Below are 23382 nucleotides of genomic sequence, written 5' to 3'. Positions count from 1 at the left end.
TGGTAGCATTGCCTTTAAATTGTTTAACTTGGGTCAAACGTTTCAGGTAGCCTTCCACAAGCTTCCCACAATAAGGTGGATAAAATTTGTCCCATTCCTCCAGTCAGGTTTGTAGGCCTCCTTGCTAGCATACGCTCCTTCAGTTCTGCCTACAAATTTTCTATACGTTTGAAGTCAGGGCTTTGTGATGGCCACTCCAATACCTTGACTTTGTTGTTCTTAAGCCATTTTGCCACAACTTTGGTAGTATGCTTGGGGTCATTGTCCATTTGGAAGACCCATTTGCGACCAAGCTTTAACTTCCTGAATGATGTCTTGAGATGTTGCTTCAATATATCCACATAATTTCCCATCCTCGTGATGCCATCTATTTTGTGAAGCGGACCAGTCCCTCCTGCAGCAAAGCACCCCCACATCATGCTGCTGCCATCTTGGCTGATATCTTTTGATTTTCCCATGATGTCAAGCAAAGAGGCACTGAGTTTGAAGGTAGGCCTTGAAATACATCGAGGTTCACCTCCAATTGACTCAAATTATGTCAATTAGCCTATCAGAAGCTTCTAAAGCCATGACATCATTTTCTGGATTTTTCCAAGCTGTTTAAAGGCACAGTCAACTTAGTGTATGTAAACTTCTGACTTCACTGGAATTGTGATACAGTGAATTCTAAGTGAAATAATCTGTCTGTAAACAATTGTTGGAAAAATTACTTGTGTCATTCACAAAGTAGATGTCTGTCCTTCTGTGGCTCAGTTGGTAGAGCATGGCGCTTGTAACGCCAGGGTAGTGGGTTCGATTCCCGGGACCACCCATACGTAGAATGTATGCACACATGACTGTAAGTCGCTTTGGATAAAAGCGTCAGCTAAATGGCATATATATTATTATTATATTATTATATATATATATTATATGTCTGAACCGACTTGCCAAAACTACGGTTTGTTAACAAGAAATTTGTGGAGTGGTTGGAAAAATGAGTTTTAATGACTCCAACCTAAGTGTATGTAAACTTCAGACTTCAACTGTATATATACAGTACCAAATCAAAAGTTTGGACACACCTACTCATTCAAGGTTTTATTTTATTTGTACTATGTTCTACATTGTAGAATAATAGTGAAGACATCAAAACTATGAAATAACACATATGGAATCATGCAGTAACCAAAGAAGTGTTAAACATATCAAAATATATTTTATATTTGAGATTCTTCAAAGTAGCCACCCTTTGCCTTGATGACAGCTTTGCACACTTTTGGCTTTCTCTCAGCCAGCTTCAAGAGAAATGTTTTTCCAGTCTTGAAGGAGTTCCCACATATGCTGAGCAGTTGTTGGCTGCTTTTCCTTCACTCTGCGGTCCAATTTATACCAGACCATCTCAATTTGTACAACTCTGATATATGTTTTTTTTTCTAAGTTGCCGAAATGCCACATGCTTCACTTACGTTATTTGTATATTTATATTGTTAGTACATTTGTAACAACCTAACTGTTACGAAACTTCTATTCGATCACTGTTAGGAAACTTCTATTCGATCACATAAGCCTTACATAGCAAATTAGCAATTACATTTTTTGTTGACCAAATTCGACACTCTCGTTGACCTCCATACAAAGATTCCTCACTTCGTGGGTTTTTTTCGTGGACAGATGTTGGGCGGAGTAAAACCTCTCTCTTCGCCTCTTACTCTCTGTTCCTACCCACTGCCTCCAATAACGGTACAGCTCCCTCCAAGTGGATACGCCCTAAGTGCATACTGATTGGTTCCTCTGGTGACCGATCTGCATTATCTACCGGTGATTGGAGGGTCTGCACGTTGCACGGGCTTGGATGCTGTGACCGGAGGTTGAGAAGCCTGGAGTCTGCTCACTGTCTACCGCAAGTGTTCGTCTCATTCAGCGGATTGGTGCTGTGGTAGGCTATCAGAAAGTAACCCAAAAGGCGTTTTGGAGCCGTAGGCCGGTAGGAGAGGTATGTGGAACGAGATTGTGATATGCAGCCTTAGCATACAGTTGTTTACTAAGAATAAAGTGAAGAAGCTTTGACTTGGGGACCCAGACTCTGTGCGGGTGTAGCCAACGGATCGGCCCTAGACAACGACGCTTGCTTTATGTGGATACTTTGTTTCTCATTCTGACTGGCTGAATGTCTAGTGTCTGCTACCCGGCGTCCTGACTGCTTCTTGTATATTTCTGATTCTTCCTTCCTAATTCCTTTCATGCCATCATTAGCTTTTGTTGGCTAATCGAAATGATAACCTAATAGGCTATAGGCTACCGGTAGACAGCATATGGAACTCAGACAGGGAACGTAAGCGCTATAGCTAGCTATCCAATTGCACATGCTATGAATTTGGCCCATCGATTTCTAGGTTCCAAGTGCAACATTATATTTTACTGTGGGATGGAAGAGAGTATTTATTAATATAGGCTGTTTCGTTATTATGGGAGGGAGGGTTTTGGAAACTGTTTTCTGCATCGGTTTGGAACATTATGTATCCTGAAGGCCGATGTTTCTTTGTGTCAATGTAGGATGTGCGGTGTATTATTGTTGATCTATGATTTATTATATTCAAAGAAAAAATTCTGCCCTTATTTGTTATAGACTATAAGCTAGGGTCTAGCCAGTAACATGTGCAGTAACGTTGGAATTGCTATAATCTATGGTTGTTTCAATCTGTAACGTTTCAAACTCCATGACCAATTGTCCACGTTGGCTACTGTCATATCTAAATGTATGTGACAATTTTGTGAAATATCCTATAAACACTATTTGTAAAAGACTTAGGTCCGACAATACATTAGGCTAGCCTACACAAGACAACCTGCTGGTACTATATTATTTCTGCAGTAGCCTAATTATTTGTGCTCCACCCTGAAATGTGTAAAAAATTAAAATAAGTAGCCTGTATGTGTTTCTATTCTACCCAGGGAAGGCATATTGTTGTAACTTCATTCCTTCATTAATTATACATCATAAAACACTCTAAGATGTGGGTCAACCAGTAGAAGTGATGGATAACAAATGGTTGATGCATGTTCCCTCCCTCCCATATTTTAATGTGAAGTTTTAGACATCAGCTGTCTGCCTTTAAAATTGGCCTAGATTTGCATCTGAGCATGCCTGATCAAGATGTCATCTAGTCAACATTTTTATATAGATAATCTCAGCTCCCTATCTGGAGCTATGAGGAGAGGGAGCATGTGGTGAACCTTCCAGCTGCCGCACCCTCACACCCACACACGTAGGCATAGTGCACAGTCTGCATACGCCCTCACTGTGCACAGAGAACGCATACTCTCACACCCACCAAGTCTCACACCATGCACACACGAGAGGGGGGAGGGGGGGGGGTATTTATCATATTATTCCAATACATTGTATTGTATTGGAAAATGTGAATATCTTCACATTCTGGTGAGATAATAGATCCCTCTGTCCTGCACCACAGTACACCTATACAGTATGTACAGTTGAAGTTGGAAGTTTACATACATTTTAGTAAAATACATTTCAACTCAGTTTTTCACAATTCCTGACATGTAATCCTAGTAATAATTCCCTGTCTTAGGTCAGTTAGAATCACCACTTTATTTTTAAGAATGTGAAATGTCAGAATAATAGTAGAGAATGATTTATTTCAGCGTTTATATCTTTCATCACATTTCCAGTGGGACAGACGCTTACATGCACTCAATTAGTATTTGGTAGCATTGCCTTTAAATTGTTTAACTTGGGTCAAACGTTTCAGGTAGCCTTCGACAAGCTTCCCACAATAAGTTGGGTGAATTTTGTCCCATTCTTCCTGACAGAGCTGGTGTATCTGAGTCAGGTTTGCAGGCCTCCTTGCTCGCACATGCTTTTTCAATGGGATTGAGGTCAGGGCTTTGTGATGGCCACTCCAATACCTTGACACTGTTGTTCTTAAGCAATTTTGCCACAACTTTGTAAGTATGCTTGGGGTCATTGTCCATTTGGAAGACCCATTTGCGACCAAGCTTTAACTTCCTGACTGATGTCTTGAGATGTTGGTTCAATATATCCACATAATTTCCCATTCTCATGATACCATCTGTTTTTTGAAGTACACCTGTCCCTCCTGCAGCAAAGCACCCCCACATCATGATGCTGCCAACCCCGTGCTTCACGGTTGGGATGGTGTTCTTCGGCTTGCAAGCCTCCCCCTTTTTCCTCCAAACATAACGATAGTCATTATGGCCAAACAGTTCTCTTTTTATTTCATCAGACCAGAGGACATTTCTCCAAAATGTACGATCTTTGCCCCGATGTGTAGTTGCAAACCGTAGTCTGGCTTTTTTATGGCGGTTTTGGAACAGTGGCTTCTTCCTTGCTGAGAGGCCTTTCAGGTTATGTTGATATAGACATCGTTTTACTGGGGATATAGATACTTTTGTACCTGTTTCCTCCAGCATCTTCACAAGGTTGCTGTGGTTCTGGGATTGATTTGCACTTCTCGGACCAAAGTACGTTCATCTCTAGAGAACAGAACGCATCTCCTTCCTGAGCGTTATGACAGATGCGTGTTCCCATGGTGTTTATACTTGCATACTATTGTTTGTACAGATGAACGTGGTACCTTCAGGCATTTGGAAATTACTCCCAAGGATGAACCAGGCTTGTGGAGGTCTACAAGCCTTGGCTTATTTCTTTTGATTTTTGATGTCAAGCAAAGAGGCACTGAGTTTGAAGGTAGGCCTTGAAATACATCCACAGGTACACCTCCAATTGACTCAAATGAAGCTTCTAAAGCCATGATATAATTTTCTGGAATTTTCCAAGCTGTTTAAAGGCACAGTCAACTTATTTTTTTTCAATTTTATTTTACCTTTATTTAACTAGGTAACTTAGTTAAGAACAAATTCTTAATTTTAATGACGGCCTAGGAACTGTGGGTTAACTGCCTGTTCAGGGGCAGAACGACAGATTTGTACCTTGTCAGCTCAGGGATTTGAACTCGCAACCTTCCGGTTACTAGTCCAACGCTCTAACCACTAGGCTACCCTGCCGCCCGTTCACATACTTAGTGTATGTAAACTTCTGACCCACCGGAATTGTGATACAGTGAAATAATCTGTCTGTAATCAATTGTTGGAAAAATTACTTGTGTCATGCACAAAGTAGATGTCCTAACCGACTTGCTATAACTATAGTTTGTTAACAAGACATTTGTGGAGTGGTTGAAAAACAAGGTTTAATGACTCCAACCTAAGTGTATGTAAACTTCCAACATCAACTGTATGTACAGGTTCATGTGTGGTTTTAGAGTAAAAAATAATAGAATGAAATTCTGCGGTGGACAGAAACCAGTGTGTGTTTTCGTCCAGACAGCTAAGGGGTGTTTGGTCATACTCAGTGACAGACACAGCCTCCGAGTCAAGCCTGCTAGTTGATGTCACAGCAGCCAGGCCAAGCTGAGAACACTATTTATTGTGTTATAACTTGTTTTAGAACACAGCGATTCATTTGTGTTCTTCACTGGGTCCCTCCCTCTTCATCTGAATGTAATGCCAATGACTGTCAGTAGTACCACTGCTTGTATATACCAAGTTGTAGTTGAAGTGTTGTGGTATTGCTGGTCGGGAAACGAATACCATTCTCCATGAGAGTGAAAAGTCATTTCTCATCTGCGTGTCGCTCTTTCAGAGAAAATATGCAGAGGTTAAATAAAATAAAATAAATCTTCTACAATGTTAATTTTGGGACTGTAACTCCCTGCACCACAAGTGAGAAAAGTGCTGACCCTTCACTTCTCTCTTCCAGAGCCATCATGTCTTCAAGTTCAGCGACAACCAGGATCCTGATCAAGGGTGGCAAGGTGGGTGTGTTGTGTTGACTGCTGTTGTGGTTATTGATGGTGGTGGTCAATCCCCAGTGGGATTGAAACATTGTCTGTTGATCTGAAATAAATCACTGGGGAGTGTTGCAGATATTACCTGTTTCATTTATTCATTTATTTTTTTCTGCCCATCACCTGATTCATGCATATTTTTTCCACCAGGTGGTGAACGATGACTTGACGCAGGAGGCAGACGTCTACATTGAGAACGGTATCATCATGCAGGTGGGGGAGGGGCTGATGATCCCGGGAGGGGCCAAGGTGATTGACGCTTCTGGGAAACTGGTCCTCCCCGGGGGGATCGACACCAGTGTGCACCTCCAGCAGACTTTCATGAATGCTACCACCGTGGACGACTACTACAGCGGCACCAAGGTATCTGTTGGCTGTATGGTCTTCAGGAGTCCTCTCTGAGGTTGAGAGAAAAAAACACTGCTGTAGGCATTACCCTCAATAACCCAGTGTTGTAGGCATTACCCTCAATAACCCAGTGTTGTAGGCATTACCCTCAATAACCCAGTGTTGTAGGCATACCCTCAATAACCCAGCGCTGTAGGCGCTACCCTCAATAACAGTGTGGTGGGCATTACCCTCAATAACCCAGTGCTGTAGGCGCTACCCTCAATAACCCAGTGTTGTAGGCATTACCCTCAATAACCCAGCGCTGTAGGCGCTACCCTCAATAACCCAGTGTTGTAGGCATTACCCTCAATAACCCAGTGCTGTAGGTGCTACCCTCAATAACCCAGTGCTGTAGGCGCTACCCTCAATAACAGTGTGGTGGCATTACCCTCAATATATAAGGGCATAGAGTCCAAGATGTTTATTAACAATCCAAAAGGGGCAGGCAAGAGACTGGTCGTGGACAGGCAAAAGGTCAAAACCAGTTCAGTTCCAGAGGTACAGAATGGTCAGGCAGGCTCGAGGCCAGGGCAGGCAGAATGGTCAGGCAGGCTCGAGGCCAGGGCAGGCAGAATGGTCAGGCAGGCTCTAGGCCAGGGCAGGTAGAATGGTCAGGCAGGCTCGAGGCCAGGGCAGGCAGAATGGTCAGGCAGGCTCGAGGCCAGGCAGAATGGTCAGGCAGGCTCGAGGCCAGGGCAGGCAGAATGGTCAGGCAGGCTCGAGGTCAGGCCAGGCAGAATGGTCAGGCAGGCTCGAGGTCAGGCCAGGCAGAATGGTCAGGCAGGCTCGAGGCCAGGGCAGGCAGAATGGTCAGGCAGGCTCGAGGCCAGGGCAGGCAGAACGGTCAGGCAGGCTCGAGGCCAGGGCAGGCAGAATGGTCAGGCAGGCTCGAGGCCAGGGCAGGCAGAATGGTCAGGCAGGCTCGAGGTCAGGGCAGGCAGAATGGTCAGGCAGGCTCGAGGCCAGGGCAGGCAGAATGGTCAGGCAGGCTCGAGGTCAGGCCAGGCAGAATGGTCAGGCAGGCTCGAGGTCAGGCCAGGCAGAATGGTCAGGCAGGCTCTAGGCCAGGGCAGGTAGAATGGTCAGGCAGGCTCGAGGCCAGGGCAGGCAGAACGGTCAGGCAGGCTCGAGGCCAGGGCAGGCAGAACGGTCAGGCAGGCTCGAGGCCAGGGCAGGCAGAATGGTCAGGCAGGCTCGAGGTCAGGGCAGGCAGAATGGTCAGGCAGGCTCGAGGCCAGGGCAGGCAGAACGGTCAGGCAGGCTCGAGGCCAGGGCAGGCAGAACGGTCAGGCAGGCTCGAGGCCAGGGCAGGCAGAACGGTCAGGCAGGCTTGAGGCCAGGCAGAACGGTCAGGCAGCCTCGAGGCCAGGCAGAATGGTCAGGCAGCCTCGAGGCCAGGCCAGGCAGAATGGTCAGGCAGGCTCGAGGCCAGGGCAGGCAGAATGGTCAGGCAGGCTCGAGGCCAGGGCAGGCAGAATGGTCAGGCAGGCTCGAGGTCAGGGCAGGCAGAATGGTCAGGCAGGCTCGAGGCCAGGCAGAATGGTCAGGCAGGCTCGAGGCCAGGGCAGGCAGAATGGTCAGGCAGGCTCGAGGCCAGGGCAGGCAGAATGGTCAGGCAAGCTCGAGGTCAGGCCAGGCAGAATGGTCAGGCAGGCTCGAGGTCAGGCCAGGCAGAATGGTCAGGCAGGCTCGAGGCCAGGGCAGGCAGAACGGTCAGGCAGGCTCGAGGCCAGGCAGAATGGTCAGGCAGGCTCGAGGCCAGGGCAGGCAGAATGGTCAGGCAGGCTCGAGGTCAGGGCAGGCAGAATGGTCAGGCAGGCTCGAGGCCAGGCAGAATGGTCAGGCAGGCTCGAGGCCAGGGCAGGCAGAATGGTCAGGCAGGCGGGAATGGAGTCCAGAAAAACAGGCAAAGGTCAAATCCGGGAGGACAAGCAAAAGAAAATAGAAAAATACACTGGTTGACTTGAACATACAAGACGAACTGGCACAAAGAGACAGGAAACACAGGGATAAATACACTGGGGAAATAAGTGACACCTGGAGGATGGAGACAATAACAGGAACAGGTGAAACAGATCAGGGCCTGACACAATAACCCAGTGTGGTAGGCATTACCCTCGATAACCCAGTGCTCTGTGCATTACCCTCGATAACCCCGTGTGGTAGGCATTACCCTCGATAACCCAGTGCTGTATGCGTTACCCTCGATAACCCAGTGCTGTATGCATTACCCTCGATAACCCCGTGTGGTAGGCATTACCCGCGATAACCCAGTGCTGTATGCATTACCCTCAATAACCCAGTGTGGTAGGCATTACCCTTGATAACCCAGTGTGGTAGGCATTACCCCCGATAACCCAGTGTGGTAGGCATTACCCTCAATAACCCAGTGCTCTGTGCATTACCCTCGATAACCCAGTGCTGTATGCATTACCCTCGATAACCCAGTGCTGTTGGCTGCACTGGGTTATTGAGGGTAATGCCAGAGGGCCTCGCCTCTTGAGTCTGGTTCCTCTCCAGGTTTCTTCCTTCTAGGGATACTTTGCTACTGTGCTGCTGCTTGCTCTTTGGGGATTAAGGCAGGGTTACTAGTTGTAAAAAAGGCTGTATCAAACAACGTTGATACATTGACAAAAAGGACACGTGTTTTAGGACTGGCATTACGCTCTCTCTCTGTCTCTCTCTGTATTTTGGTAGAAACCTGCAGCAAGGTTGGACTAGCAATGCCAAATACTCAGTTACAACAATGACATTTCCAGTGGGAAGAACAGGTTGTAATGACATCATTATTACAATGCCCTCTGGGAATTTGGCAATATACTATACAAATAGGTCATTGCAATGATGAACGGTCAAATGTAATGGTAGCAACTATTGTTAGAGAAGGCACTATATGGTTTTGTACAGAAATGAGAGTCAATCCGGTGTTATGGGAAGACGGAGATGTAGTTACCATGCATCAATTGATAATTGACCCAGCCTTGTGGGAAACTAACAACCATCTGTCAGACATATTCCACCTCACTGTAACCCACTGGACCACCATGGTAACTAAATAAACTCATTTTCCCAGTGTGCCTTGCAGCGTCAGGAAAATAACTTAAGATTTTGTGTGCAGACAGACTCCTGAATCCTTCCTCCCTGAATCCCAAGTCGACCCGTAGTCCCTCATTCCCTCATCCATACACACTCCTGGAGATCTGGATAGAAGGACAAAATCCCACTCAACCTCTCAGAAGGCAAATTGAAGTAATTACCATGTTGCTAATGAATGACCAATTCTCTTTGATCTACAGAAATAGCTAGGGGTTGATTTGGGATTCAGGGAGTAAGTAAGAAATATTCAGAGAACTACAATTAAACCGGGTGTGGTTAGGACTCAGATGCTGCATCTATCTAGACCAAGATGGGGGATGCATAATTCTGCTGACTCAAGTTAGATATGGTACATTATTCTCTGTTCTGAGTCCTCTTTATTTTATTACATAACTCACTTCCACATCAATGATTTATATAGATGATGTAGCAGGAAGCTGTGGAATCTGTAGCAGGGTGTGCTGACTCCTGATGCAGTCAAACAGCAGAGGACTAAACAGGCCGGAAAGAATTTAATTCTATTCCATTATATTCTGTATTATTCTTTTCCATTCTCCATTTTATTCTGTTCTATTCAATTCTGTTTTCTATGCTGTTCTATCAGTGCACTGGAGGGAGAGCTGGAGGGATAGAGAGAGGGATAAAGGGAGAGACCGTTAAATAAGTCACTCTCCGTTTCTCTATTTGATATTATAAAATACGTTTTTATTACAATGTATATTGTATACATTTGTTGCTATGGCAATATTGACTCAATGTTTTTCATGCCAATAAAACTGCTTAAATTTGAATTTGAGAGAGATGGAGACTGACAGATGAGGGAAAGCGAGAGATACAGAGAGGAGGTGGTGGGGCTGGGGAAGCAAGCAGACTGAGACTGGGGATATCCCAGTTCATTTCAGGGCATGGATGACTCATCCATCATCATGCTCAACCACTCAGAGATTACACACAGCGTCTGAGAGCAAAGCTGTGTTTTAGACCATAACATACCCTTGGCTAGCTTGTCATTCTCCTAATCTGGGGTTGGCAGACCCTAAGCCCCCCCCATCAATAGACCGTAGCTGCTGCTGTGCTGCCTGGCTAGAGTACCAAGACAAATGCAGATCGGTTTTTGTTTCCATGGCTACCATGGGGCTGCTGCAGAGACAGCTGAAAAAAACCTTTTCCCTCAGGTCATTTTGCTTGAAGACAATAGTTTTCAAACACACTACACTAGACACACTTACAACCCTTACCAGACACTCCTCCACTCTCTTTAGGGTCAGCTGACTCAAAGATGCTATTTGGATGATGCACTTAACAGCACAGTAACAGACTCGGTTGGTGTTTTAAAGGATTTAATATAGTAGGTATTTTGTTGTTTTACATCAGTATCAACCTGGTTTTCGAAGGATTTAGAACAAATTTTATTAGTCACATGCACCAAATAATACAGTTGTAGACCTTACAGTGAAATGTTTACTTATGAGCCCCTAACCAACAATGCAGTTAAAAAAGCTTGGCCCCAGTGATGTACTGGGCCGTTAGCACTACCCTCTGTAGTGCCTTGCGGTCGGAGGCCGAGCAGTTGCCATACCAGGCAGTGATGCAACCAGTCAGGATACTCTCGATGTTGCAGCTGTAGAACCTTTTGAGGATCTGAGGACCCATGCCAAATCTTTTCAGTCTCCTGAGGGGGAATTAGGGTTTGTCGTGCCCTCTTCACAACTGTCTTGGTGTGCTTGGACCATGTTAGTTTGTTGGTGATGCGAACACCAAGGAACTTGAAGCTTTAAAACCTGTTCCACTGCAGCCCCGTCGATGAGAATGGGGGTGTGCTCGGTTCTCTTTTTCTTGTAGTCCACAATCATCTCCTTTGTCTTGATCACGTTGAGGGAGAGGTTGTTGTCCTGGCACCACATGGCCAGGTCTCTGACCTCCTCCCTAAAGGCTGTCTCGTCGTTGTTGATGATCAGGCCTACCACTGTTGTGTCATCGGCAAACTTAATGATGGTGTTGGAGTCATGCCTGTCCGTGAACAGGGAGTACAGGAGGGGACTGAGCACACACCCTTGAGGGGCCCCTGTGTTGAGGATCAGCGTGGCGGATGTGTTGTTACCTACCCTTATCATGCCTGGGGGCATCCTGTCAGGAAGTCCAGGATCCAGTTGCAGAGGGAGGTGTTTAGTCCCAGGTTCCTTGAGCTCTGAGGGCACTATGGTGTTGAACGCTGACCTGTAGTCAATGAATAGCATTCTCACATAGGTGTTCCTTTTATCCAGGTGGGAAAGGGCAGTGCGGTGTGCAATAGAGATTGCATCATCTGTGGATCTGTTGGGGCGGTATGCAAATTGGAGTGGGTCTAGGGTTTCTGGGATACTGGTGTTGATGTGAGCCATGACCAGCCTTTCAAAGCACTTCATGGCTACAGACGTGAGTGCTATGGGTCAGTAGTCGTTTAGGCAGGTTACCTTAGTGGTCTTGGGCACTGGGACTATGGTGGTCTGCTTGAAACATGTTGGTATTACAGACTCCGACAGGGAGACGTTGAAAATGTCAGTGAAGACACTTGCCAGTTGGTTAGCATATGCTCACAGTACACGTCCTGGTAATCCGTCTGGCCCTGCGGCCTTGTGAATGTTGACCTGTTTAAAGGTCTTACTCACATCGGCTGCGGAGAGTGTGATCACACAGTCTTCCAGAACAGCTGGTGCTCTCATGCATGTTTCAGTGTTATTTGCCTCGAAGCAAGCATAGAGGTAGGTTACCTTGTCTGGTAGGCTCGTGTCACTGGGCAGCTCTCGGCTGTGCTTCCTGTTGTAGTCTGTAATGGTTTGCAAGCCCTGCCACATCCGACAAGCCTCATAGCCTGTGTAGTACGATTCAATCTTAGTCCTGTATTGACACTTTGCCTGTTTGATGGTTCGTCGGAGGGCATATTGGGATATCTTATAAGCTTCCGGGTTAGAGTCCTGCTCCTTGAAAGTGGCAGCTCTAGCCTTTAGCTCAGTGCGGATGTTGCCTGTAATACATGGCTTCTGGTTGGGGTATGGTCAATGTTGGGATGACGTCATCGATGCACTTATTGATGAAGCCAATGACTGATGTGGTGTACTCCTCAATGCCATCGGAGGAATCCCGGAAAATATTCCAGTCTGTGCTAACAAAACATTCCTCTAGCTTAACATCTGCTTCATCTGACCACTTTTTATTGACCTAGTCACTGGTGCTTCCTGCTTAAATTTTTGCTTGTAAGCAGGAATCAGGCGGATAGAATTGTGGTGAGATTTGCCAAATGGAGGGCGAGGGAGAGCTTTGTATGTGTCTCTGTGTGTGGAGTAAAGGTGGTCCAGAGTTTTTATAACAGATTTTCCCCTTCCCTTTGGTTGCACATTTAACATGCTGATAGAAATTTGGTAAAACTGATTTAATTTTCCCTACATTAAAGTCCCTGGCTACTAGGAGCGCCACCTCTGGGTGGGGGTTTTCTTGTTTGCTTATGGCGGAATACAGCTCATTCAATGCTGTCTTAGTGCCAGCCTCTTGACTGTGGTGGTACGTAAACGGCTACGTAAAATACAGATGAAAATTCTCTAGGCTGGTAGTGTGGTCTACAGTTCATCATGAGATATTCTACCTCAGGCGAGCAATAGCTCGAGACTTCCTTAGATATCGTGCACCAGCTGTTATTTACAAAAATACATTGTCCTCCGCCCCTTGTCTTACCAGACGCCACTGTTCTATCCTGCTGGTGCAGCGTATTACCGGCCAGCTGTATGTTGATAGTGTCGTCGTTCAACCACGTCTCCGTGAAGCATAAGATATTATAGTTTAATGTCCCGTTGGTAGTTTAATCTTTCGCTTAGGTCATATATTTTATTGTCCAAAGATTGCACGTTTGATAGCAGAATGGAAGGAAGTGGGGGTTTATTCGATCGCCTACGAATTCTCAGAGGGCAGCCCGTTCTCCGCCCCTTTTTCTTCACACCCTCTTCACGCAAATCATGGGGATCTGGGCCTGTTCCCGAGAAAGCAGTATATTGTTTGCGTCACTCGTTAAAAGGGGAAAAAGGATTCTGAACATGTAATGGAGCAGTAGTGAAGCTTTCATACGTCGGAATCTATGATTATAGAAATGTATCCTATAGAATCATATTTTAAATGTTTGTATATGGATGGCAATATAATGCATTGTTCATTCCTACATTTTGGATCTGTTATGTCTGTCTCAGCTGATTGATGGTCCTTGTTGTAATAAACAATGAGAGGACTGACCGCTGCTTGATATACATTAGTTAGCTCACTTTAATTACTATCATAACTCTTCATTAGACCCGCCTGGTTTGGGTTACTGATGTCACCCTAGTTCCTATATAGAGCACTGCTTTTGACCAGGGTCCATAGGTGGTCCGTAGTACATGGAATAATAGGGTGCCATTTGGGGTGCAGACTATAACATCCACCCAGCAAATAAACGTTAAGGCCATCGTTATGGGTAAGTGACACATTTTACTGTTGATTAATTTCAAAGCTGGGGCAACAGTGACTTGTTCATTCTGTCTTGCTCTAAATTTATAGAGAATAATCAATGCAATTACCTACTAACTAGATGTGACAAGGTTACGAGGCCTTAGAGGGCATGTGTGTGTCCTCTAATACAACCTATGCTGCCTTGTGCCTTATAGGTGACAACGTTTCCACTACCTAGGTCCCATCACCTTTTATAAAGACCTGCTCAAATACATTGAATGTGAGTATGTCATCTTTTTCTATTCCTTGTACAGGCAGCCCTGGCTGGAGGGAGCACCATGGTTATAGGACATGTGTTACCAGAGAAGAATGAATCTCTGCTGGAAGCCTATGAGAAGACCCGCTCCCAGGCTGACAATAAAGCCTGCTGCGATTACGCCCTGCATATGGGGGTCACCTGGTGGGGGCCAAAGGTAACTGTCGTACTCCTTTGATAACTGGAGTCCGGTGGTATTATACCCTTTTCCATTTTACTGAGCTAAGATGAACCAAACAGAGCCAATCTTTACTACAGTGGCCTGATTACACATCCACAAGTTGCTGGATCTGTGCTGGAAAATACATTATGAAAGGAAGATATCACAGTACATATTCAGGTAGGCACGATAATGTGAAAAGGTGTGATTCCTGACTGTTCATCTTGTACAGGTGAACTCTAAACTCTAACCCCTGACCTATAGGTACGAGCTGAGATGGAGAGCCTGGTGAGAGATAAAGGCATCAACTCGTTCCAGATGTTCATGGCCTATAAGGACCTGTTCATGCTGAGGGACTCTGAGCTCTTCCAGGCCCTACAGAACTGTAAGGACATCGGGGCTGTGGCCCGTGTACACGCTGAGAACGGAGAGCTGGTGGCCGAGGTGGGTTAGAGTCTCTGGTTCAATATGTCATTCCATGTCACTGACTTTTCTTCCATCGTATCTTTGAACAGAAAGAAATTATCTGTAATTTCATATGAGTTGTGTTGTGACAACTGGTGGCAGAGCAGAGGTGAGACAGAGACCATAGAGCTAGAATTACTAGAAAGGACATTCAACGTTACGTGATGGATGGGCCGGCGGACATATTTAGTGTACTCTCTATTTCTATGGGTGATGCAACACATACACCAGGATTCATGACCTCATCCTGTGGGTTTTCTAGGGCGCCAAGGAGGCATTGGACCTGGGCATCAGCGGCCCTGAGGGCATCGAGATCAGCAGACCAGAGGAGGTAAGACCAATCAAATGTATTTTATAAAGCCCTTTTTACATCAGAAGTTGTCACAAAGTGATTTCCAGATACCCAGCCTAAAACCCCAAAGAGCAAGCAATGCCGAGGTACAAGACCTTCTCTTTACTCTTGTAGCCTGTACTCATATCCGACCACATACTCCCTTGTCTTTCTTTCAGTACATCATAGACATGATGGAATGCAATTCTATTATGGATATCAGCCCTTCATAATATTGCAATGACCCTAGCGTTATGGATATCAGCCCTTCATAATATTGCAATGACCCTAGCGTTATGGATATCAGCCCTTCATAATATTGTAATGACCCTAGCGTTATGGATATCAGCCCTTCATAATATTGTAATGACCTTTTGAGCAGCGCCTTATGCTACTCACCGCAATATTCTGTTTCTTCTCACAGCTGGAGGCAGAGGCCACCCATCGTGCGATTACCATTGCCAATAGGGTGAGTGTGTGTTCTGTGTCAAGTTGTTGCATTTTCTATATCATCAAGCACATCAGCACCGTGGTACACCACGTGAGAACAAAAGTATGTGGACACTTGATGATCAGAACATCTCATTCCAAAATCATGGGTATTAATATGGAGTTAATACCCTTTGCTGCTATAACAGCCTCCACTCTTCTGGGAAGGCTTTCCAATATATGTTGGAACATGGGGACTTGTGTGGGGACTTGCTTCCATTCAGCCACAAGAACATTAGTGAGGTCGGGCACTGATGGGGTTGAGGTCAGGGCTCTGTGCTGGCCAGTCAAGTCCTTCCACACCGATCTCGACAAACCATTTCTATATGGACCTCGCTTTTTGCACAGGGGCATTGTCATGCTGAAACAGGAACGGGCCTTCCCAAACTGTTGCCACAAAGTTGGAAGCACAGAATCGACTAGAATGTCATTGTATGCTGTAGCGTTTAGATTTCCCTTCACTGGAACTAAGCGGTCTAGCCCGAACCATTAAAAAACAGCTCCAGACCATTATTCCTCTTTTACCAAACTTTAGTTGGCACTATGCATTCGGGCAGGTAGCGTTCCCCTGGCATCTGCCAAACCAAGATTCGTCCGTCGGACTGACAGATGGTGAAGCGTGATTCATCACTCCAGAGAACGCGTTTCCACTGCTCCAGAGTCCATTGGCAGGGAGCTTTACACCACTCCAGTCGACGTTTGGCATTGCGCATGGTGATCTTAGGTTTGTATGCGGCTGCTCGGCCATGGAAACCCATTTCATGAAGCTCTTGACAAACCGTTCTTGTACTGATGCTGCTTTCAGAGGCAGTTTGGAACTCGGTAGTCAGTGTTACAACTGAGAACAGACACTTCAGCACCCGCCGGTCCCGTTCTGTGAGCTTGTGTGGCCTACCACTTTGCGGCGGAGCTGTTGTTGCTCCTAGATGTTTCCACTTTACAATAACAGCACTAACAGTTGACCGGGGCTGTTGGAACAGTGGCATCCTATGACGGTGCCATGTTGAAAGTCACTGAGCTCTTCAGTAAGGCCATTCTACTGCCAATGTTTATCCATGGAGATTGCATGACTGTGTGCTCAATTTTTATACACCTGTAAACAAACGAGTATGGCTGAAATAGCCAAATCCACTCATTTGAAGGGGTGTCCACATACTATTGTGTGTGTGTATAGTGTAACTGATTGGGAAATACCCTGCCATATTAAGGGCAATGGTTTTTCTGGTGAAAGCAAAGGAAACATGTTGTCTCTCTCTCTGTCATTCTCCCTCAGGCCCACTGCCCTATCTACCTTGTCAACATGTCCAGCATGTCAGCAGGAAATGTGCTCGCCACAGCCAAGATGCAGGGTAAGGCATGTCCTGTTCTTCCTGTCCTGTCCTACCTGTCCTGTTCTCTCCTGTCGGATCAGAGATTTCCTGTGGTTTGTTACCCTCTGCTGACTTGGTCTGATGTGGTCTTCACTACAAATGATTTGTGAACATCTGTCTTGTACAGTAACTGGCCAATACTACATTCTACACACTACACATGACTATCTATGGCTCTGTAGGAACCCATCTTACTGATCTGTCTGTAGGTAAAGTGGTCCATGGGGAGACCACCACAGCCCATGCAGTGCTGAACGGGCTGCAGTACTACCACCAGGACTGGGCCCATGCTGCAGCCTACGTCACAGTGCCTCCTCTACGACTGGACCCCAATACACCAAACTACCTGATGAGTCTGCTGGGGAAGTAAGAGCACACACACTCTTACCTGATGATTCTGCTGGGGAAGTAAGAGCACACACACACTCTTACCTGATGATTCTGCTGGGGATGTAAGAGCACACACACACACACACACACACACTCTTACCTGATGATTCTGCTGGGGAAGTAAGAGCACACACACACTCTTACCTGGTGATTCTGCTGGGGATGTAAGCGCGCACACACACACACACACTTACCTGATGAGTCTACTGGGGAAGTAAGAGGGGAACGTTTCCTTTGTAATCTGCTAAACGTGTTTAATGTTTGAGCCGACATCCGCAGCATTTTCATCTAATGTGATGTTGGGAATTGTCTTAAAAATTCTATTGCGGTGCACAGATCGTAAATCTACTTTGGCTTGAATCCAGGCACCAGTCTGTTGGCGTTCAGTAATATAATCCAGGCACCAGTCTGTTGGCGTTCAGTAATATAATCCAGGCACCAGTCTGTTGGCGTTCAGTAATATAATCCAGGCACCAGTCTGTTGGCGTTCAGTAATATAATCCAGGCACCAGTCTGTTGGAGTTCAGTAATATAATCCAGGCACCAGTCTGTTGGAGTTCAGTAATATAATCCAGGCACCAGTCTGTTGGCGTTCAGTAATATAATCCAGGCACCAGTCTGTTGGCGTTCAGTAATATAATCCAGGCACCAGTCTGTTGGAGTTCAGTAATATAATCCAGGCACCAGTCTGTTGGCGTTCAGTAATATAATCCAGGCACCAGTCTGTTGGCGTTCAGTAATATAATCCAGGCACCAGTCTGTTGGCGTTCAGTAATATAATCCAGGCACCAGTCTGTTGGCGTTCAGTGATATAATCCAGGCACCAGTCTGTTGGCGTTCAGTAATATAATCCAGGCACCAGTCTGTTGGAGTTCAGTGATATAATCCAGGCACCAGTCTGTTGGCGTTCAGTAATATAATCCAGGCACCAGTCTGTTGGCGTTCAGTAATATAATCCAGGCACCAGTCTGTTGGAGTTCAGTAATATAATCCAGGCACCAGTCTGTTGGCGTTCAGTAATATAATCCAGGCACCAGTCTGTTGGCGTTCAGTAATATAATCCAGGCACCAGTCTGTTGGAGTTCAGTGATATAATCCAGGCACCAGTCTGTTGGAGTTCAGTAATATAATCCAGGCACCAGTCTGTTGGCGTTCAGTGATAATATCATGTTCCAACTCAATTTCCCTCCTGACTCGTCCTCTCCTCCTTCTCTCTGGTCTTTAACAGTGACACTCTGAACATTGTGTTATCAAAGTTAATGAAATGATGGTGTGTGTTTCCCCTGACCGATCATCTCCTCCTTCTCTCTGGTCTTTAACAGTGACACTCTGAACATTGTGTTATCAAATCAAAGTTAATGAAATGATGGTGTGTGTTTCCCCTGACCTATCATCTCCTCCCTCTCTCTTGTCTACTGCAGTGACACTCTGAACGTAGTGGTGTCTGACCACCGTCCCTTTACCACCAAACAGAAGGCTATGGGCAAGGATGACTTCACAAAGATCCCCCACGGAGTCCCAGGCATCCAGGACCGCATGAGCGTCATCTGGGAGAGAGGAGTGGTAGGCAACGATATAAATAGTATTATAGTATCTCTGTCTAAGCAATGATATAAATAGTATTATAGTATATCTGTCTAGGCAAAGACATAAATAGTATTATAGTATCTCTGTCTAAGCAATGATATAAATAGTATTATAGTATCTCTGTCTAGGCAATGATATAAATAGTATTATAGTATCTCTGTCTAGGCAACGATATAAATAGTATTATCTCTGTCTAGGCAACGATATAAATAGTATTATAGTATCTCTGTCTAGGCAATGATATAAATAGTATTATCTCTGTCTAGGCAATGATATAAATAGTATTATCTCTGTCTAGGCAACGATATAAATAGTATTATCTCTGTCTAGGCAATGATATAAATAGTATTATAGTATCTCTGTCTAGGCAATGATATAAATAGTATTATAGTATCTCTGTCTAGGCAATGATATAAATAGTATTCTAGTATCTCTGTCTAGGCAATGATATAAATAGTATTATAGTATCTCTGTCTAGGCAATGATATAAATAGTATTATCTCTGTCTAGGCAACGATATAAATAGTATTATAGTATCTCTGTCTAGGCAATGATATAAATAGTATTATAGTATCTCTGTCTAGGCAATGATATAAATAGTATTATAGTATCTCTGTCTAGGCAATGATATAAATAGTATTATCGTATCTCTGTCTAGGCAATGATATAAATAGTATTATAGTATCTCTGTCTAGGCAATGATATAAATAGTATTATAGTATCTGTCTAGGCAACGATGTATTATAGTATGTATAATACTATAAGTATCTGTCTAGGCAAAGATCTGTGCTCTACGACCAGATGGCTAAAACAATGAAGGCATGTATGAAGGCAAAGCTCTACGGCTGGATAGAAAGAAAACAGAAAGATTAGATCTGCTATTGTTGCTGTAACTAACTTGTACCATGGTGCAGACAGAAATGTATCTGTTGCAATATTTGTTGTGCGTGGTCCATGATAAATGCCTATGATGTTTGATTCCCATGGTAAACATATTGATAACACAATTTCCCTCTCCCTCTGACATGGAACATTTTGATCCCCTGCTAATCTAGGTTGGAGGCAAAATGGATGAGAACCGTTTTGTTGCGGTAACCAGCTCCAATGCAGCGAAGATCTACAACCTGTACCCCAGGAAGGGTAGGATCATCCCAGGGGCTGACGCTGACGTGGTGGTCTGGGACCCAGAAGGGACCAGGTATGTAAAACTAGCCACTCACTCCCTCCCATCTCACTACTATCGCTACATCAACCCTTTACCCCATGGGGGGAGGTTGAACCCCCCTGGGGGAGGTTAAGGTTTTCCTTTAACAGACTTTGAAAGGTTAATTTACATGTGTCCCTACATGAATGTGATCCCTGTGAATGTCGGGGGGAAAAGCATTTAAAAGGCACATTGTCGGCTGTCTCGTGCGTTGGGCTACAACGCACCTTGCATTAAATTTGGCCTTACAGTGAGTGAATAAATATTCTGCCCATGATCCATGCGAGAATCTATCCTACAATGCTGGTGTTACTAGCGTTTTTCCCGACTGAGCCACACAAGACCAATAACAGTAGTAGGTGTGAAGACGACATGTTTCTCTGTTTCCAGGACCATCTCTGTGGACAACCAGGTGCAGGGTGGAGACTACAACCTGTACGAGAGTCTCCGTTGCCATGGTGTCCCCCTGGTTACCATCAGCCGTGGCCGTCTGGTCTATGAGAACGGAGTGTTCACGTGTTCTGAGGGCTCTGGGAAGTTCTATCCTCTCAGGACCTTCCCAGACTACCTCTATAAAAAGATGGTGCAGCGGGAGAAGGTACTGTACAAAGCTATCAACAGGATGTGGATTTTAAAATGTTCATTTACAGCAGACAAAATGTGACCTTTAAATGGCAAACTCTCCATACCTGCTTCAGATCATCTTTATTGTCATCAAGTGTTAGTAAAACACCTGTCTATAACCAGAGACTAATTATCCTGTGTGTATCTGTGCACATGTGTGTCTGTGTGTCTGCCTCTCTGTGACTCTCCTCAGTGTCAGGCCCTGAAGGCGGTGGAGCGTGAGCCGTACGAAGGAGACGTAGCAGTGATGCATTCTGGGAAGAAGGACTGTGGACCGTGTGACGGGGACACTCCAACACGACCACACACCAAGCACGGAGGACAGCGAGACCTGCATGAGTCTAGCTTCAGCCTCTCTGGTAACACACTGCATCGTTTTGCCTTTGCATCCCTGCCTCTAAGGCGTAGAGAACTTTATTAATCACCAGCTATGATGCAGTGGCTATTCTGTCTCATGAACAATTAGCTCATTTTTGCTAACCTGACAGATTGTAATGTATCTTGTTGTCTATCAATCTCTCCAGGTTCCCAGATCGATGATAAAACCCCAAAGAGATCTTCTGCGAGGATTCTGGCCCCCCCAGGTGGTCGATCCAGTGGAATCTGGTAACTGTGTGGAAGACTAGCGAGTTCTAGAACCAAACAGCTACCATGGTTCTCAATTACAATGAAGAATGGAACCAGGGCCAACCAAGCCAACTGCTTGTTACGTTCTCCCAGAAAGCATAGAAAGAAAAACATCATTCACATTTTATTTGAAAAACAAAAACACCTAGTATTTAGTGTATATATGATGACAGTCTGAATAACATTTTATATGACATTTTAATATTGGGATATCTGCCTGTATGGTCGAAACCTAAACAATATTGGGCTTAACTTTAAAAAATAAAATTACATTTTTGTTTTTAAATTTAGACAAATTTCAACTAAATTTCCGCAGCAGCTGACAACATAAGTTGCTAGTTGACTGTATTGGATATTTGGATGCATGTTAGAGTACTGTAAGTCATTATACACTAATGGTTTTAGGGGGTTGGGGGGTTTATTTCTCTGTTTAACCTACAATGCTGCACTTGTATCATGTACTACTTAGCTGCCTTTTCCTTACATTATTTGATGTGTAACAAAACAACTTTTTTTCTACTAATACAGAATCTTCATGAATAAATATGATTAGTTATTTATTATTGCTCTTGACATGAAATAACGTGGATGTCTCTCTACGTGGATACCGTCATTTTGTGTGAAACACTTATTTTTTTGTTCGGTTTCATTCACGATTACATTTGTCTGTTGACTAAAACACAAATGCAAGCTGATACTTTTAAATGTGACTTGTATTTTATTTTTTATTGTTACAATGTTATTGAGAATATGTCATTCCCCTTTAGGGCACTGTAAAATTATAAATATGAGTCCTGAAAAACTGAGGATGACAGCCTAAGAAAGTGCAGAGGTTTTATAGCTTCTATATTCCTGTTTACATTTTAATATAGTAGCACTCTCTTCCTTTCTGATCATCTCATCTCCCATCAATATGAATGAAGCTATGCTGTGTTTACTGTATGTTGTGGCATAGGAACACTGATTTTACTCATATTTAGCAGTGTTCTATGTGTAATAAGTGGTGATATTACTGTACTTTCCTCTGTCTGCAACAAGCTAGCTAGCTAGCTCCACTCTGAAATGCCTTTTTTCTCACCAGCGAAGTCTCTCATTATCCACATATACAGTTAATGTATAGAGATAATATGCCCTTAACATGTGTATCATTGTGATTCCTCTTAGGATGTTCAAGTCAACTACTGAGCACATAACACTTAGCACAAAACACTGTGGAATTCTGGTCTTGACTTGCACTGAAACGTACTTGACAGTTTTGTATATCTTTTCAGTTGACGTTTCCAAGGTTGGAACGCTGTCAATTGGGCAAGAGAAGTGCATGATCTATAATAAAATTGAATGTTGGGTATTATAAGGGCAATTTAAATATACAAAATGCATGTTCTCCAGAGTTTATTTATGTCAATGTCAGTCAATCCATTATATCACTGGATGACATGTTATTCAAGAGTGTCTATGAAAACCACTGTCTTTCTGTTTTGAGTTGTCTTTACACACTTCCATTGTAAGCTACTGAGAACATGAGTTTTTCCATAGCCTATTTCATTTACCACTGTGCGATAGAGTGCAGATGAGGTCATTCCTGGTGCTGCACAGCCTTTGGTGTTTTCACTGAGGTTTGTTTTAGTTTTATCCTATGTGTTCTTGCAGCTCTTTAGCACAAGTTTGAGTGCAAATAAAACCACACTGAAATGTCAAGCTTGAATTGTGTTTCTTTAAAAAAGAACACAATTATGTATATGGTCTATAGCCTATGCTGGCTGTATTTGGCAAAAGGGGTTCAATAAATTACAATGTACAATTGTGTTGCTATAGACTACATTACTGGTCCAAAATGTTAGATAATCTACTCATTCAAGAGTGTTTCTGAATAGGTGTTCTAAAACTTTTGACCGGTAGTGTAGAATATAATAGGGCTTATATAAGGTTTCGATACCCCCATCCGTCAGCAACAAATCTGTTAAGATGCCTAAGCACATGTTGGCTCGTCAGTCTGCTCCCTATAACA

General features: G+C 44.4%; 1 protein-coding gene across 2 annotated transcripts; it reads left to right on the top strand.

Moving 5' to 3' along the window:
• The first annotated feature begins 1806 nt into the window (after positions 1-1806).
• LOC118368078 (dihydropyrimidinase-related protein 5-like) lies at positions 1807-23072 on the top strand. Of its 2 annotated transcripts, none has more exons than XM_052496599.1 (14): positions 1807-1975; positions 5786-5840; positions 6024-6236; positions 14126-14284; positions 14552-14731; positions 15015-15083; positions 15508-15552; positions 16846-16921; positions 17152-17308; positions 18754-18895; positions 19975-20117; positions 20514-20721; positions 20941-21106; positions 21272-23072. In XM_052496599.1, the coding sequence occupies exons 2-14, from the start codon at positions 5793-5795 to the stop codon at positions 21355-21357; spliced, it is 1692 nt and encodes a 563-aa protein (XP_052352559.1). In that variant the 5' UTR covers positions 1807-1975; positions 5786-5792; the 3' UTR covers positions 21358-23072. The 2 variants fall into 2 exon arrangements, with proteins under 2 accessions (XP_052352559.1, XP_052352558.1); XM_052496598.1 differs by lacking the exon at positions 1807-1975 and adding an exon at positions 5605-5683.
• Positions 23073-23382: the final 310 nt, after the last annotated feature.

Source organism: Oncorhynchus keta, chromosome 35, assembly GCF_023373465.1.
Source record: "Oncorhynchus keta strain PuntledgeMale-10-30-2019 chromosome 35, Oket_V2, whole genome shotgun sequence".
Classification (NCBI taxonomy): domain Eukaryota; kingdom Metazoa; phylum Chordata; class Actinopteri; order Salmoniformes; family Salmonidae; genus Oncorhynchus; species Oncorhynchus keta.
The sequence above is the reverse complement of the archived record's forward strand: the minus strand, read 5'-3'. Positions and strand labels throughout refer to the sequence as shown.